The 19,263-nt window shown below is 42.7% G+C and overlaps 1 protein-coding gene across 1 annotated transcript in view; it reads right to left on the reverse strand.

Moving 5' to 3' along the window:
* Positions 1-18,854, reverse strand: part of LOC111863842 (calcium/calmodulin-dependent protein kinase type IV) — a 98,258-nt gene extending 79,404 nt beyond the window's left edge. Inside the window, exons 1-2 of the mRNA XM_023850578.2 lie at positions 18,495-18,854; positions 1,860-2,010 (exon numbers count right to left, since the gene is read on the reverse strand). Of these exons, the coding sequence (XP_023706346.1) occupies positions 1,860-1,990 (131 nt within the window). The 5' untranslated portion in view covers positions 1,991-2,010; positions 18,495-18,854. The remainder of the gene's footprint in view (positions 1-1,859; positions 2,011-18,494) is intronic.
* Between the last annotated feature and the right edge of the window lie 409 nt (positions 18,855-19,263).

A 19,263-nucleotide genomic window follows, 5' to 3' on the forward strand; every position in this document is an offset into this window, starting at 1 on the left:
ATCACCTTCGGCTGCCATCTCCAGAACTCGACCCAATCCTGATCCTCGTTATTTAGACTCGGGGTGGACCCCACGGAAAACACGCTCTTACGTTGTTAAAGAGCGTGCTTACAGCTCCGTTGCTTAGCAATGGGCATACACGTCATAACATCAAGTCGTCAGACACGTTTCTGATTCTTAAAAATATAAGAGGGCTGAAGCACCTTCCGCTAATGCACAATATTTTATTCTGAGAAAATCTGACACAATGACGTAAGCAAAACTCCTGCATAATGAATTACAGGAAAACGCTCCTAAGATCCTGAACTCCTTGGTGTATTCTACAGATATCCCATGCATACAGAATCACCGACGACGGAAATGACGCAGCATGTAGTAAATTGTTTATACTTTTGATAACTGCGTATCATGAATTCTCTTCAGGCTTGGTAAAAGCAAAGCAACAGGCGTTTCAGTTGGATAAACAGCGAGATTATTGTTGTTGTTGTTGTTGTTGTTGTTGTTNTGAATTTCGATGCTTAAATTTTTATATTTTAATTTATTCTCTGCTTCTTTTTGTACTACATTCCTGTCCGATGGTACTGATAAATCTATAAGTAAGCACGTTTTCTTTTGCTTGTTTTTAATTATTATGTCTGGCCTGTTTGCCAGAACCTCTCTGTCTGTTTGTACGCCTTGGTTCCATAACACCGTTATATCCTTATTATTATTATTATTATTATTATTATTATTATGCATCAAGCATCAGGCCCTGGGGCCTGTTGCGGATCCTCAAGTTTGTTCTTGCCATTTTTTTTTCTGGTTCGTCCACGGCTTCTTACTCTCTGAAATCAGCAGTGCGCCACTGCTATGGGAATTCTATTTTCGGTCATGCGTTTACGTGGTTTTTCCAGTTTATTCATAATATCGTCATTTCTAATCTTATCTCGTTTTGTTATTCCAATCATTGATCTCAAGAATCACATCTCGGCAGCCTGCAATCTACTTTTGCCCCTGGATGTCATGCCCCACGTTTCACAGCCATACATGCCATTCCGTATTCCTGCAGTTCTATAGAACTTCACTTGCGTGTCCACTCATCTTTTATTTTTTCAGGCTTCTTTTTATACGTAATGCCACATATATGGCTAAATCCTTTAATTTTGTGATTTATATCTTCTTCTCCCACATGAGATGTAACAACCCAGAAAATTACACAACTTACCTGTTCTTTCACTTGATTTTCCAAGATGAGTTTTCATCAAATTGGTTGCTTCCCCTTGAATGCCATTGCTTCGGTTTCCTCAGGCTTACTGGGGGTTCGCAAACCTTCTCGCCACGTTAAGGGGGCGTTTATTCTAATGTAAATTTATTTTCAGCATGAATTGAAGTGGAAACATTTATTGATGCCTGTGATATTACGCTACCTCATTTCACTATACTGACATATAAATAACACATAATTTAACAGTCGAAATATTTTCATTTGCCGCCTCTGTGGTCTAGTGGTTAAGGTTCCTGGCTACAGATCCAGAGGTCCCGGATTCGATTCCCGGCGCGACCAAATATTCTGAGAAGTAGTGAGTCTGGAACGGGGTCCACTCAGCCTCGTGACGATAATTGAGGAGCTATTTCAAGGAAATAGTGGCTCCGGTCTAGAAAAACGAAACTAACGGCCGTAGGGACACCCTCCACTCGCTAAAGTTGGCATTAACTTCGCCGACAAGCGGCGGTCGCTTGAGGACTAAAGCCACGTTTTTTTGTCTTGTTTATCAAATAATGATGCGGCCGTTGATGTTCTCAGCTGATTTTTGTACCGTAGTGTGCACTGTTTTTGTTTTATACTGAAAAATTTATTCTTAGAGTGAATGAAGCCTTACCTTCCGATGATGTCTCCCAGAATATACTCGTCTTCCAACTCGCGTACTCTTTGGCTCTCGGGGATCCAGTACAACGTACTGTTGTCAGTTGTGAGGTCTAGCTCCAGTGAAGTGCTACTGGCTTCCACCATCCTGCTTAATTCGGTTCCAACTGAAACATCAATCACCATTGCGTGTCTTCACTCTCTCTACCCAACAATGAAAAAACATTGTAGAGGACGCAGGCTTGTAATTTTGTTAACTGTTTCGGTAGGAACAATCCCATTTGTACTTCACCGGATTTAAGAATGTAATTTTCAAAGAATATTTAATTACGAAGACGTTTTTTTGTAGTTTTGTGACATATCCTCTAGGTAAGACGTTCGACTGTTCTGGCTTCTGCCCACCTGTCAAGGGCCTCATTTCCCCTTCGTCCCCAAAGAATTAATAACCTGAAATGGTGTCTTACAGTGGACCCACAACTTAACATGCAATGTAAACTATAGCAAGAGTTGGTACGCATCACATTTAATGACCTTGTTAGACCTGGGGAATTTTGCTGAAGGATTCTGTGGCTAAGACGCACTCTCAAATATAATGCTAAACCTCCTCTCTGCGCTCACACACTGCGTCTTAAAGGAACTCAGGCTGTGCGTTATTTTAATTCTCTCTTTCTTTAGACGTTTGTTGTCGCTGAGATAGTTAATACATTTCCCGTCATTTATGGAAATGAAGATAATTATTTACAAGATAAACTTCTTTCCCAACCACTCACACATACTGTTATCATCTGAACAAGTGAGGCAATGTACGGATAGCGTATGAGCTTTGTTTAGTACCCTCGAAAACAATAATCTTTAGATAACATTAAGCTGGGCATAAAATGTATACTCCTTTTCCATCTGTAACTCCTCTTCGTAACGTTTTTCTTTCATATAAATATTGAGAGACTTACGCGCGAGTTAAGCTCAAAATTCTTCCATCAACATAGTACGTATGTCTTCACGTAACGTGTTCTTTACTATTGTACAATTCTAACCCAAATTATAACTTGCCCACACACGGCAACAAAACTAGCAAATTCTATGGGAAAACACAGAGATATTGAGTTTTCGGACTTTATCCATCGTCCTGGTTTTAAGATAACTAAGAAAAACATGACGTTTCGGAAACTGGATGTTTCCGTCCTCAGGTGAGGGAAAACACCTATTCTGTTGGGTCCCTTAGAGAAAGCTAGCCTCAATCAATTTTGTTCAATGATTGAGGCTAGCTCTTTCTAAGGGACCCAACAGAATAGGTGTTTTCCCTCACCTGAGGACGGAAACATCCAGTTTCCGAAACGTCATGTTTTTCTTAGTTATCTTAAAACCAGGACGATGGATAAAGTCCGAAAACCCAATATCTCTGTGTGTTATACACCATCGTCAGAATCCTATAGTAACTACTTCTATGGGAAAACGTTAAGTACATATGACAAAAGAAGAGACAGACAGATATGGCGAAGTTAACAGGTGAATTTCTGCAACGTTTCGTTTCGAACGCTCCCAGTACTGCATAAGTGTTATTTCGTAACGCCTTCAAGTATTTTGTCACGACTATGCCTCACGCACCTGTCGGAGAAGTTCGCCGCACCACACAATGTTAGAAATCAAAACTCCTAGATTTTTATTTGCAGTTGTGGTAGCATCTGGTCTTCAAACAGAGACTAAGAGACTAAGACAATTAGCTCGCCGTTTGTTTTCCTAGAACGCGGTACACCTTGTTCAGTGTTGAAACTACGCCAGGTTCCAAGATGAATTAATTATCTTTACCCCGAAGCAATGCGGCATGGAAGAGGAGTTAATTAACTTCTGTTTGTATACGAACATTATTAGCTGTTTCAGTAATCTGTAACCAAAATATCAGGCGATAAAATTACAGGAAAAATAATAACTAACTCCATGAAGCTGAGTCCTTCGTGGAAAGCTAACAGACGCTCAACTTGTCAACAAATTCTCCGCCTTCAATAGACTAACTAACATGGTCAAATTTTCATCTTTCCGAGAGGTATCCGCTCCTGTCGTCAAGGATTAAACGTCGGGTTGTTTAACGACGCCTTCAATATCGAGACCATATATCGTCGGATGGAGCCGGCATGACGCAGTCGGTACAGCGACTGGCTACGGGTTGGACGGCCGAGAGGTAGGAGTTCGAGTCCCGGTAGGCTCATGAATATTCTCTTCTTTGCAGCGTCCAGAACGGCTCTGGGGTCCACCGAACCTCCTATCCAATGAGTAGCGGGAGCCCTTTCCCGGGAGTAAAGCGATCAGGGCGTGAATTTGACCACTCACCTCCATGAAGTGCCAAGGTCAAGAAAATGTGGATCTATACATCCACTTCCCATACGCCTTCATGGCATAGTGCTTATTACTTAAACAAATAGATAATTTTACCTTCATAGCTCCGGATATATCTGGAAATGATCTGAAAGGAAACTGCAGTGTCTAATGAAGTCACTATCCCAGCATTTGCCTCGAGGGACTAATCACGAAAAACTGTCAGACTGGCCGGTGTCTCGACCGAGATTCGAAATGAGCACCTCCTTAATACAAATCTAGACCGCTGCCGCTAGACCACTTTATCCGGTGATTATTGGGTTTCTGAATGTGCTACTTCTAAGTTAACTCATAAACAAGTTGTTTTCGTTGTTGGCTGATGACTTACAGATATGGGACCACCTACCGCCGGATTAATAACTTCAGAGTTCGTAACTTCTGCGTAAGACCTGGTATGTGGATAAAGACATGGGTATGTACGATTACGAACTGCGTTGCAGCGTTGACCGTCAGTACACGTTATGCAACAATCTTGTACCACTGTCTCAGTATTTCAAAGATCTAGGTCTCCTGAACTGTAAGCTCCCTTTTCATAAAAATACTGACTAGACTCTACATGTTTTGTCCATGCTTCAAAAATGTCGCATTTCATTCGATATAAAATGGACCCCTCTTCTATTACTGTACTGATGCCCTTCTGCCTTCAAGGAGCTCCCTTGAGTGACCCAAACCTGAGTATACAATCCATAGGCAACAAGTTCCCTGACAATGAGCAGCATTCTTATACTGAGGAATGCGTAGCAACTAACAATACTTTAAGCACTGTCAGTAGCTACAACGTGTTCGTGTACTATAAATACTTGCTTCTTCCATGCTCCAGTGACTGTGGTTTTGTTACGTGATTGTAACTCTGTAGTGTACTCATGATCTGTTCTCAGATGCAGTACTAGCAATGGTAATAACGCACGTTATCGTAGAAGTTTAAGCAGTCTTTCGAACGTTGGTCACTTAAACCATCATCAGAATTTTTATAGCGCATGTACGTAGGTCAATAATATCCTCTTAAATGTGGGATGATGATCGATATGGAATTGCATGTCGAGGTCGGAGGTATTTATTTCGAAAAATCTGATCTGCTTAGGCCCTAAGCAATTACAATTCTTGAGGAGCGTATTAGACTTCACAATACTAAAATCAGGGAAGAGCAGAATACGTTCATCTAAATGATAAAATTATACGGTTCAGAGCGCAATGGAAATATAATGTACAACGAATGGAAGACAGAGGGAGTCAGAAGAAAATTCTTACAACCCCCCCCCCCAAAAAAACCCCAAGACGCCCAAAGTTAAAAAGGAGAGATCAGAATAATCTTTAACAAGAAGAAACAGACCATAAAAAACCCCAAGACGCCCAAAGTTAAAATGGAGAGATCAGCATACTCTTCAACAGGACGAAACAGACCAAGCATGGTCTAATCCATGAAGGTGGTAGTGATGACACAATTGCAAGGAGCCCCATACTTTTGGGCTTAGAATTGTGCAATATAAATAAAGGCAGTATACAATATTTAATATTCAGTATAATTAGATACTTGAGCAACTGCAAACGGTCCTAAAATGTGGGGCTTTTTGTATTTGCTCAAGCATCTAATTAAATCGAGTATTAATACTGTGTACTGTTTTTATTTCTACTACGCAACTCTCATCGTTACTGATACACTTTTCTTCCTAACCATCTGAAGTGTCTCCCTCTGCCTCATTTTGCAATGATTTGAGGTTCAGTTTTGTTAGTACCTCCATAATCAATTTTATGCTACCAACAGATTTCGAGAGTTATAGACATTGAATATGTTTCCACGTTATCACATTCATTTATCGAACTGGAAAAGTAAATGCTTTGTAGCTGCTGAATTTGTGAATGGGTATTACTTATGCACGTGTGAAAGTAATCCACAAATCGTAATTCCTGGCCTGCTTTCGATAATAAAGCTGATAAGTTATACGTTGTGGCCGGTCACGGTAACCGAGCGGTCTAAGACATACACTGTCTTCGCTTGCTCGGAAGCCGGGATAGTGGGTTCGAATCCCACTCAGGGTATGGATGTTTAATTTGTGTATGTGTGCGTTTTTCTGTGTTTGTGTACAGGTAGACGCCTTGCGACGAGCTGATCACCCGCCCAAGGAGTCCTACAATATGTCTAAGATCTAGTAAAACCGAAGTGAAGGGACAGTTTCATGGAGGTAGGCCTAGGTCCACTGGGGCTGTAGTGCCAATGAAAAAAAAAAGTTATACGTTGTACAGTCATTAAGTACATGGACAGTGGTTTCATCGCATCATATTATAAGGTATTCACATACACTTACACAGATCCACATCGGCCCTCAAAATAGTCGCTTCTGGCTGCTATGCAAGAAAATCCTCTCATTATACCTCCCTCCTGACATAAAATCGAACTTGGGACGTCCAGAATACGAAGCAGGTGGCCAATTTCCAAGTGCATTAAAGATATTAATTTTGCAAAACGAAACTGGCTTTTAAAATGAGAAAATACTGTTTCAAATTTATATATGTTGCTCTGATATGCGAAGACTCTTAATAAGACGTGAAACATGCTGTAACACTTAGCGCTTGCCAAGTGGGAATGTCTTAATCACTTCTACCTCTTCTCTTCGAATAAGTCAGTATTTTAATTGAGTGTAACTTGTAAACGAGATATCGCGACAAACTTGAGGCATCGTTTTTTTATTGCTAGTGGGGTGGGACTAAGTCCCTTGTACTGCGGCCACTTCTGGCCTATTGTACCAACCCCAGATGATAGGTGAGGGTGATTGTGGAGCAATTGGTGGAATGAAGATTGGCAGGGGAAACCGAAGTACTCGGAGAAAACCTGTCCCAGAGCCACTTTGTCCACCACAAATCCCACTTGACCAGACCCGGGATCGAACCCGGACCGCCACGGTAGGAAGCCAGCGACTAACCGCTTGAGCTATGGCGCGGCCTTGAGGCATCGCTACTCTTTTAATAGCACTGAAAATAACAGCAAATACCAAATCTGCTCCATTTTAATATATTTTCAGTTATTTGATGTGTTATTTACTACTAAATAGTCCATAACATCTTACATCAACATGCACTGGCCTCTAGTTACTGATTCTCTTAACTGTAACACTAGTTTGATTTAGTTGGGAGCTGATAACAGTAATCTTAGGATGAGATTAAACTCTGGGAATACTTGTTATGAATCGATTCAGAATCTTCAGTCTTCCCATCTTGCAGACTTCTTTCACATGCATGATGGCTGGTTTCTCGCATCACAGCGGCTAAGAATATGTGGACCAAAGACCTGAAACTAGGCCTGCGAAGGCTGCAAGAAAACTGAATACAGAGGGATACCTGTGATTTGCAGACCTTGCCAAATATTATTATGATGACCTAAGGTGAATGGGATGACCGAGGAATGCAACACACACGGGAGTGAAGAGAAAAGCACACAAGTTCTTGATAGGAAACCCCTCAGGAAAGTGGCCACTAGGAAGACTTACGTATACATGTGAATAAAAAAAAAAAGTAAAGCTATCCCTCTAACAGGCCGTGAAGGCCCATAGGGTTGTGAGACATTGAGGGTCCCACATTATCTAGACAATCGGCTCAAAGATGGCGGTAAGACTGTCAGCCTTACGCGCCGGCCGCGCTTTACTCCCCAGGAAAATTCCTGGTACTCATTTCTGTTAGAGGCTGAGTGAACCCCAGGGCCATAGTGCGGCCGGAAGGATTATACATGTGAATACGATATACAAATTATTTTGAAGAAATATCACTTGGTTCTGTGTGGACTTTATTGATCCGGCTCAAGACAGGGACCAGTGAGAGGTTCTCATGAACACAATTACGAATTTCCGGGTTTCATACGGCGCTGGAAATTTAAGTAGCCGAGAAAATATTAGCTTCTTAAGAACCATTGTAGGCCGAGTAGTTAGTTAGTTACTTACTTAGTCAGTCAGTCTGTCTGTTTGTTGGTTCGTTTGTGATACAATTAGAGAGGTTTCAAGACAGGCTCGGTATAGGTCTTGTGCTCTGTGTAATCACGTGATAAAATGCATGCGAAAGTGGTTCTGATAGCACGATGGGGGCTTTATTTATTTCTCCAGTAGACATACAGGCTCGAGGAGTGAAGTGAGTGGGTGGACGGATGGATTTCGACTTACATTTCGAACGACTGTGGCGCCCACCAGGCCCATCGTGCTCATGCTGCACGGCTGAACCGCAGAGCAGCTCAACTCCCACGCCTCCCAGGAGAATATGAAGGCCAAAGGAAAACTTTGCCTTTCCTCTTTACCGATTCATTTCAACAGGAAAACATGAAGCGAGAACAAAGCCAATTATTTGAACAGTTTACGACTGAACTGTTTAAATCCAGTATGTACTCCATGCATAATGAAACGTGACGCTTAACAGCTGGGGTGTTTATATGTTGTATTAGTACAAGCTGGGATGTTTATGTTGGCTTAGTGCAGTTGTTCAGAACAAACAACAACAAAAAATTCCGTGGTCTTAGTCAGCAAGGGAACTATACCGACGGACCGAGCAACCGCCGCTTGTCGGCGAAGTTAGTGACAACTTTAGCGGATAGGGGATGTTACGCGTTTTTTTATTGCTAGTGGGGTGGGACTAAGTCCCTTGTACTGCGGCCACTTCTGGCCTATTGTACCAGCCCCAGATGATAGGTGAGGGTGATTGTGGAGCAATTGGTGGAATGAAGATTGGCAGGGGTAATCGAAGTACTCGGAGATAACCTGCCCAGCGCCACGTTGTCCACCACAAATCTCACTTGACCAGACCCGGGATCGAACCCGGGCCGCCGCGGTTGGAAGCCCGCGACTAACTGCTTGAGCTATGGCGCGGCCTACGTTACGTGGTTAGCTCAACGAATCCCCACGGTTATCTCGTTCTTATAGATCGGAGCCGATATTTCCTTGAAATAGCTCCTCAATTATCCGCACGGGGCTGAGTGGGCCCCGTTCCAGACCCACTACTTCTCAGAAAATCTGGTAGCGCCGGGGATCGAACCCGGACCTCTGGATCTGTAGCCAAGAACTCTGACCACTAGACCACAGAGACGGTCTGCAGTTGCTCAAAAACTTAAATAAATTACGTGCAAACCCAGTACGAGATGTCCTGCCAGAAATTAACATTGTCCGATAATTTCTTCTATATGTGTCCCTATGACACGCAGGTTTATAAATATTCATCAAATCACTTCCCCTGGAAAGGAAAAGAAATGTTCGTTTGGTGGGCGAAGTAAGCTAGATCTTATAGAATTTTACTTCATATTTCCAGCGAATACCAATTTTTCTTCTGTCACTGTGGGGTTTTGAAAAAGTACCCGTCCTTCTTTGTTCACTGCAACTGTAATTTTGTGAATGGGGACATTTCGTTAAATGAGGTATGTTTTATCGTGGCAGGATATTTCTTGTTACGACCCCATGCGTGAAAGGGCCGTCCTCAATGTACTGGAACCTTATAACCTTCGATGTATTAATACAGGTGACTGCGCTTGCTAATATCACCTGAAAAGGGTGTATTTTCAGTCTCTAGTAGACAGAATGCTACTATTTACAGATTCTATTGTTCATTGTGAGTTCTGCTTTAATATGCCACGCCACGCCAGAATATAAACAAGAGCAATGTGTTTTCCAACATGTTTGGTGAAGTCCTAAGAGAGAACAATAATGCCTGTCATAAAGAAGGAGCATGGACTAATTTTGGCTGCAAAATCGGTGACCAAAACAAACACTGGGCTCCTTATATTTTCTGTTCAACCTGTGCTCTGAATCTCATGGCTTAGCTTAACAGAAAATAATATTCTGTGGCATCAGCTGTACTCATCATTGTTTGTAGAGAGGACGACAACACCTTCATCTGCTCCTTTTGCTCTACTGATGTGTCTGACCACAAACCTAACAAACAAACATGCTATCGATTCCCATCACCTTGAAACCGGTGGCAGATAGCAAGGAGGGGTTGTACCTGAGAGATCAGAGTCACAGATTCCTGAGGCTGACGCTGAGATGGATTTGGGTGTTACAGACATACGAGATAGTGGATAGTGATACAGAATACGTACTACCAGATTAAAGAAGAGAATTATTCTTAAATGAGACTTAAATCTGAGAAGTACTATCTTCTGAGATATAAGGCCGTGCAGTCAGTTGAAATTCGGCAGACGTTTCGTGATTTTAGTCCGCAAGTGAACTATACCGACGGAGTGGCCGCCGCTTGTCGAAGAAGTTAGTGCCAACTTTAGCGGATAGAGTGTCGCGTGGTCAGCGCAACGAATCCCCACGGCCGTTAATCTCGGATTTCTAGACCGGAGCCGCTATTTCCTTCAATTAGTTCCTCAATTATCCTCATGGGGCTGAGTGAACCCCGTTCGAGACCCACTACTTCTCAGAAAATCTGGTAGCGCCGGAAATAGAACCCACACCTGTGGATCTGTAGTCAGGAACTCTGACCACTAGACAAGAGAGTTATTAACTCGAAAAAAAAAGTACAGAAGCATTTACTATTACATTTCCTATTTAACTGTGTAACGTTTGTGATAAATTAAAGTTAACGAATTCTCAAACATCAGAAAATACATTTGCTTTTATCTCGGGAACTCTGTGTGCCGCAGAATTCGTATTGCTTTGCGTTGCAAGAACTAGACACCAAATAGCGACATGAGCACAACATAACAGACAAACTCAGCCCTGCTTAGCAAACACTTGTGGTCTAAACACACAAAGGGGCAGAAGACACGCAGCACAACGAAATAACTACACGAACAAGCATCGAGAACAATAACACATACTATACAAAAGAATAACACAGGTTATCAACGCATGTTACAGAAACACGAATGTGTGATGGGGCTACACATCCTACATTAGAAGGAAAAACGCCAGCAAAGCAGCCTCCACAGAACAGTTTTTGAAACACCCGATGATGACCAATGACGGTCGAAACATGTAGTGGAGACGCATTATACGGATTGGTAAACAAGTTCACGCGAAGACAGATTCTTGGTAAACAGTCCGTTACTAGGTTACGCAACACTTCCGACAACTTCAGCGAGGACCGCTCGATGCCCGGTGCTAAGCAACAGAACTATGAACAAGGCTACAATAATAAGCGTTTTATATGGAGTCCGTACCGAAGGTTCACTGGGAACAATGAAGTTCGTTTAGTGCCACAAGGTTGTGTTCTCTCCCGCACACTGTACAGTCTATATATAAACGATACGCCCCAAACACCTGGTGTCTATCTAGGTCTCTTTGCTGACGGCACCTGTATATATATATATATATATATGCGACAGGCAGCAAAGAGGTTATGTTCTCAGAAAGCTGCAGCGAGGTCTCAGTGTTATTGAGACGTGGTGTGATCGCTGGATCATAGAAATCAATAAAGATAAAACTCAAGCAAACTACTTCTCTCATAGACTAAGGCCCCCTCAGACTCATCTTACACTGAATGGGCAGAATATCCCCTTCGTCAATAATGTAAAATACCTGGGCGTAATCTTCGATAAGAGGATTACGTGGAGACTTCACATAGAATGATTGAAGCCAAGGCTTTCAGAACATTTATTGGAATCTACTCCCTATTCAAAAGTGAGCGTTTAAACGCAAACATTAAACTAACCCTCTATAAGGCACTGATAAGACCAGTAATGACTTACGCTTGTCCCGCCTGGGAATTAGCGGCAGACACCTACCTCCTAAAATTGCAGCGCATGCAAAACAAGGTTTTGCGCACCATAGGAAATTTTCCAAGGTGCACATCAGTCCGCGACTTGCACACGGCTTTCAACTTTCCGTATGTATACGATTATATGACAAAATTGTGCAGACGACAAGCAGAAGTCACACAATATCATGATAATGAACATTTTCGCGGTATAGGACAAGGTAAAGCCAGACACAGAAAATATAAGAGGCTTAAACTAGACGGTGGTCAAGCTTATGACCGTTCAAATGACTAAGTTTTCATTGTAGCATAAGATCGGTAATTTAGGAATGGTCTGCTCTGTAAAGCCTGTACTGACAGAGAACTTGTGTGTAAAGCAAAAGGAAGAGTTTTCGATAACATATTGTGACATGTTGCGAAATCCGAGCCCCCCCCACACCAGCAGTGACGCGGCGGGTGAGTCAGCGCTCCCCTCCCCCTCCTCCGCACGGTAACGAAGCCCGCCCCGCCACTCCCCTCCTCGGTGACATCACGCGGTGACGTCACGCGGTGACGCGGAACTGCTTCCTACTGTGACGTGGAACGTAACAGGCAATCCTGCGGCTATATAAGTGAGCTGCAGTGCCGGTACGAGCAGAGTTAGAGTTCTAGTGTGGCTACCGCAGAGTGGTACTGAGACAGTCAGCGAGTCCTGGAGCTACCGCCGAGTTAGCCAGCAACTAGTCAGTTGTATTGTGGCATTTTTCAGTGTACCAATTGTGATACTGCAGATAGCAGTAATCGTCAGATTGTAATTTGGGTGATTGTGAGAGCGGATGTGAAATAAAATTCGCTATACAAAATACGGCGAGAATTTATTTGTCGCGATATACCCCGCGATACGCGACAATATTATATGTGCGAAATATACACTTGACGAACGGTCGACTGTATTCATAAGAGACAGACCCATCTTCTCGTCAGAGAGGATGTTACATAAGGACTATTACCGCAAGAGTTCAGTTGGAAAAAAAATCTCTGGTCGTGGGACTCAAGGGGCCTGATGCCAAGACGAACTGATTGGCGGTAAACTGCCAGTCGTAAAGTAACTCTGACTCTGGCTCTGGCTCTGACTCTGACTTTGCAGTCATTCACAGTTATGAAGCCATGGGTCGAGGACACGAAGCCGTCACGGAAAGAAGTCCAGGAGGGTTCAGCAGTTGAGAGTCCAAGGACGTGAATGGAGCGTGTGCTTAAGGAATTGTGAAGATCAGTTGAGTACAGATTAGAACAGAGGAGTACAGAGTGACTAAAGACGAAATAACGAGAAGACTTCACAGTGATTTGAAGGGCTAGTTTCTGTGTTGAGATCCGTTGCCAGGAGACGACTAGTGAAGACGGAGAATCCTAGTGCGTGTGCAACGGTGAGCTGTAAATTGTGTAAATCAGCGCTAGAGCTGTATTAATTGTAATTAAGATAGAGAGAGTGTAACCGAAGTGCTAATAAATCCAGTCATCCGAACTGGAAACTCTTATTTTCGTCATGCATACCACCTTAAAAGTGACAATATGTAGTAACTTTTAAAGAAAATTTTTAACAATTGTTGCATGTAAGACGGAACATCAGAAAAGCACCTGTTAATTGATTAATTAGTTGCAGGACGATGCTACAACATACTATTATCATTCAGGAAAGAAATTAAGAAACTAATCAGCTTCCCTCTCGCGCAAAGCACACTGATTTTCCACTACAAATACAGCTCGGTCAATGCCGTATAAAGAATTCATCGCTGTTTATTCTAAGATCGGTATGGGACACAGAAATTCACCTACTAATCAGGAGCGTCTGACTAATTCTACAGAATTATTTCCATCCCTGACTACAGCACTGAAAGCTTAGGGCTAATCACAACAAATGACTCCTAGCTGAACTCTTTAAAGCGTGGTGGTATGCACAACTTACTTGAAGATTCACAAATTCTGCATTTTGCCGATACAAAGTTCATGTGTGATTCTTACAATAAACAATGATTAGTTCTGTATACAGCATTAACCGGTTGGCCTTCTGCGATTTTATAAGATACGAACTGAATTTTCAGGTAAGGTTATTTCGATGAACAACTGGCCTACTTTGCCACACACAATGGCGTTCTTATTTCGGGTTTCGTTTCTGTACTCGTAAATTTGAACGTTGCAGCTAACAGTGTGTGCTGGCACCCTAACTCGAGCCTGCGTGCTTTCTTAGGAAGGTTATCAAATTGTAGCCCCTGACTGAACGATATATTGAAACACAAGTGAAATAGAAAAGTAATTGAAGACAAAATTCTTTTATAAAGTTTCTGTAAAAATTGTAGCCATAAATTCATACGCCTATGAGTTTAGGATGCAAAGAAATTATACTAAACGCCATATTTTCGTAGTGGAAGTTATTTTACAGCTGAAGGCTTCAAATTTTAACAACTATATCGTGACTGTCTGTCATCTATCCTTAATGAGATCTGTCGTGTATTTGTGTGGTTACGAGTATAACCAATAAAAAAAGCTAAAGTTATCCTCGTTAACAGGCCGTGGAGGCCCATAACGTTGTGAGAGGTTGAGGCTCCCACATCTTCTAGACAATCGACTCACAGATGGCGGTAAGGTTGTCAACCTTATGCGCCGGCCGCCCTTTAACCCCCAGTAACATTCCTGGTACTCATTTCTGTTAGAGGCGGAGTCGACCCCAGGGTCATTGTGCGGGTAGAAGGATTAGCTAAATTGAAAAGTCCACATCATCGAAACTCGAACCCGCGACCTTCGGCTTGTAGCATAATGCCTCAATCAACTACGCTACCGCGTACCCCCTCCCCCAAGTATAACCGATACGATACCGTTTCTGTCCTATAAAATATTAATTTGACTTCCATTCCGCTAAGGACATGGATCATGCATTTTCTCTAGCAGTCGTGTAGTCTGTGGGTTGGGGCGCCATGCTACTTTCAACGAGTTTACCGAACGGCGAAGCGTTTTCTACTTTTGGCACTTTCCGTGAAAGTTTATGAAGAAATATTAATTTTAGATATTTCGGTAAATTATGTAAGCATTGTTTATACCCAAGTTGGTCTCCTTGTATTTTTTTGTAATTCGTGATGTGGAAAACACGACAGATCACGGTGGAGATGTACACGCTCTGGAACACTAGAACTCGCTCAGTAATTCCATACGAGTTGTAAGTCGTCTCCAGCAGTTCCAAATAATTTCCACGTAAGAAAAGCATTGAAGGTTACTGTCTTCTGCGGTATGCCACCATGATTTCTGGTAAATTGTTAACAACGTTTCGGAGGAACTTCTTGCTTACTTCTTCATGGTAGAAGAGACACGACAGGATACACGACAACATCCCAGAAAAGAGTAATGGTCACAGTCAGTGCCTTAAGAAACTCATATGTCAAAAGAAAAGCACTGTTTTGAATTTCAGCCCTTGGAACACTGTGACAAATATTAGCCATCGGCGTTGAACTTTTCATACCTTCATGTCCACAAATCTTGTTAAATTCCATGACACAAACTTCTTGACAAATTAAACGTCTTTTAATTAAATGACTTCCATTGATTGGAGTTATTAATTTAAATACCAGTAGTTTAAACTATTCGGAGGACATCTGTCTTAAGTTGTAACTTGTTTTACTCGTACATACATACAATGCGTTCAACGGTCGAGGAAACCTGACAACAAGGCACAGCGGAAACAATATTTCTCCGAGAGTGCAGCTGTAACTACCGATGGCAGAATGAGTCATTAACGCTGATAAATGCGCGCCGTTAGGTGTGAGTTTGTCACTGAAGTAAGTCGCATTAATAGTCAGTCTTTATTAGAGGTGTCGGAAGGCGGTCGACATTTATACTGAAATTAAGTTCACTATTGAGCAGCGTGTTTATTGTAGAAACTTTTTCAAGGAAAATAACTAAACAGAAAATGTATTCGCAATTTTTGTCGTAAATATCCTGACTCGCCAGTTTCCACAAAGTCGTATGTATCCAAGCGTGTGAAAAAGTGGCGGGCCATAGGTTCAGTGTGTCACATAAAGAAGCAATCGAAGAGGATTGAGCTGACTGAAGAAAAGGTTCGGGATATTGACGCACGACTACAAATCAGTCCTCGAAAATCGTTAAGACGCTTAGCACAGGAAACCGGTGTTTCGTTAGGATCTGCTTTCACAGCCACAAAATTAATCAAATTTCGCCCGTATAAAATAACAATTTTGCATGAGCTGAAACAACCAGATTATGCAGCAAGAATTAGTTTTTGCAACTGGCTGCTGCAAAATGTGCACGATGGAATGATCCACAGCTTCTGTTCATGAGTGATGAAGAGTGATTTCACGTTAGTGGTCATGTCAATGCACAAAATGTAAGAATACGGAGCGATGAAACTCCTCACGCTATACAGCAAGTGCCATTACATAGTGAAAAGGTGGGGGTGTAGTGTGCTGTAAGTCCGCGGCGAATCACTGGCCCCTTATTTTTCCACGAAACCGTGAACTCTGACCGCTACGTTAATGAAATACTGAATCCGTTCAAGCAGCTGACTGCTGAAGAAAGACAATATGGGGATTTTCAGCAAGACAACGCTATAGCACATATAGCTAATGCATTCATGGTCGTAATATGGGAAGTGTTTGGAGACAGAATAATCAGCAGAGGACTGTGGCCTCTCCGATCCCCATGTCTGTTTTTGCGATTCTTATCTTTTGGAAACCCTGACAGGGAAAAGTCTACAAGAATAATCCTCGCAGCATTGAAGCTCTGCAGAATGAAATAACACGCCACTTTTTCACAAGACTGGATACACACGACTTTGTGGGAACTGGTGAGATAGGATATTTATGACGAAACTTATGGATACATTTTCTGTTAAGATTTTTCCTTGCAAAAGTTTCGACAATAAGTACACGCTGTTCAATAGTGAATTTTATTTCAGTATAAATGTCGACCAGCCGGTTACGGTAGCCGAGCGGTCTAAGGCATGTACTCTCTTCGCTCCCTTGGAAACCGGGATCGTGGGTTCGAATCCCACTCAGGGCATGGATGTTTAGTTTGTGTGTGTGCGTTTTTTTGTGTTTGTGTACAGGTAGAGGCCTTGAGACGAGCTGATCACCCGCCCAAGGAGTCCTACCGAATGTGTAAGATCTAGAAAAACCGAAGTGAACGGAGATGTTCACGGCGGTAGGCGTAAGTCCACTAGGGCTGTAGTGCCAAGGGGGGGAAAAATGTCGACCGCCTATCGACACCTCTAAAAAGACTGGCTATTAATGCGACTTACTGCAGTGACAGGCCGCGCCATAGCTCAAGCGGTTAGTCGCTGGCTTCCCACGGCAGCGGCCCGGGTTCGATCCCGGGTCTGGTCAAGTGGGATTTGTGGTGGACAAATTGGCGCTGGGGCAGGTTTTCTCCGAGTACTTCGGTTTCCCCTGCCAATCTTCATTCCACCAATTGCTCCACAATCACCCTCACCTATCATCTGGGCCTGGTACAATAGGCCAGAAGTAGCCGCAGTACAAGGGACTTAGTTCCACCCCACTAGCAATAACAAATAATACTGCAGTGACAACATCAGACCACCTGACAGCGCGCGTTTATCAGCGCCAATGACTAATTCTGTGTCGGCAGTTACAGCAGCAATATGTGAGAAATTCTGTGTCCGCTGTGCGCTGCTCCCAGGTTTCCTCGATGGTTGAACGCCATGTATTACATACCCCGTGTAATCGTGATGAGTATTACTATGCATCGAGACAGTAGAGCAAGATTGCATCTGAACTTGCTGCTCGAACCGGTTATACGCCAATTCCATTTGTAATGGATGAGTATTTTCAAGTTCAAACACATTCGCTGAACTGTCTGGTTCATGTGGACACCACATTCTGACAATTTCATTCTGAAAGTTTCATTTTAACAACTTCAAGCATGAATGTTTAAGCGTTTATCCTCTCTGTGCAGAATGATGTATTCTGCACGTGACTTGTTCTTGCACCGAGACTTTCAATTGCCTCATTCTGTGATACAAATATATATGACCACGACAATATACATTTATTTCTCTGCATCTATGCTGAATACTTTCGCAAACGTAGTAAGTAAGATAAACGGACATGAATCTTGACATAAGCCGATATCTTTTTGAGACAGATGAAAGAAATGAAGTCCGAAAAGCTGCTTATTGTCATCATGGCTCAATCCACATATGCTCCGTGACCTTTTGGCGTGTTCACATAGATGCGACTGAGCAGATTCGTGTAACGGCAACCCCTTTAAGATGTGTATACATCGGAGGTGGAGGGGGGTATACTCTTTTAATCTTGGCCCGGACGCCAGTTATCCTGAGGTGTTTCGTGAATTTCCTCAGTCCTTCCGGAACAGGATAGTAGTATCACCTCGATTATGACATGTCCGCTTCCTTTAGAATACTCTCCAGTTCATCACTCAACACTCATTCTACAATTGGACGCTACACAGTCGATACGGACAGCCTCATAAAAACAACGCACCACAAGAGAGTGTAGCAGACAGGCGCTACAGTTCACAGGGCAATCGACTAACATGTGCTCCACGCGCGTTGTGTTTGAATACTAACATAACCTATAAAACAGATTCTTACCTCTTAAAAGCCGCTACACGAACACGCACCAACTTCTCATTCGTACAGACAGGCCGTCACTACACACAACTGAGCTGACAAAACCTTGAGATTATTTTAACTTCGATGCCTGAGCTCGATTTACTTGATATTATATCCGTAACTCGGTGCGTTTATTAACACTACTGTAGTTCACAAAATAATAGCCTATAATTACATTTATATTTTGACATTAGTTACTTAACAGTAATTGATCTTAATGTCTGTCCATCACTGACAGCAAATCCGATCTCAGAGCGACGGAATATGCGAACTACCTCGTGCTACTCGCATCTATTAACCACTTCCCTCTCATGCGCCGCGACTACTAGCAGGTTGTCTGACAAGAACAGACAAGCAACAGGAGCTGACTCGCGCTCTCGAGCCCCTCGAGCCTGCGCTGAGATGTTGCTTACGGGAACGACAAACTGTAGCGTGACGTCATGCAGTCGATCCAATCCAAGGGAGGCTTACGATTTCGTCCTCTGATCAAATTATTCATTTATTTGCTGCTTACTTAATGACGCTTTAACTAAACCATAAAAAATCAGTCATGATAACTGTGGTCCCATCTGAGATTCGAACCGACCACCTCTCGAATACGAGTCAAGAACGTTACCACTATGTCACCCGTTCGGTGCTTTCTGGTCAAATGCGCCTGATCTTTTATGTCTCTCCAGTAAAGCTAATAAAATCAAGAAATAATTACATTCGCGTATACATGTTGTGATAATGCGACTGTCCGCGTCTC

Source organism: Cryptotermes secundus, unplaced genomic scaffold (assembly GCF_002891405.2).
Source record: "Cryptotermes secundus unplaced genomic scaffold, Csec_1.0 scaffold46, whole genome shotgun sequence".
In the NCBI taxonomy this organism is placed as follows: domain Eukaryota; kingdom Metazoa; phylum Arthropoda; class Insecta; order Blattodea; family Kalotermitidae; genus Cryptotermes; species Cryptotermes secundus.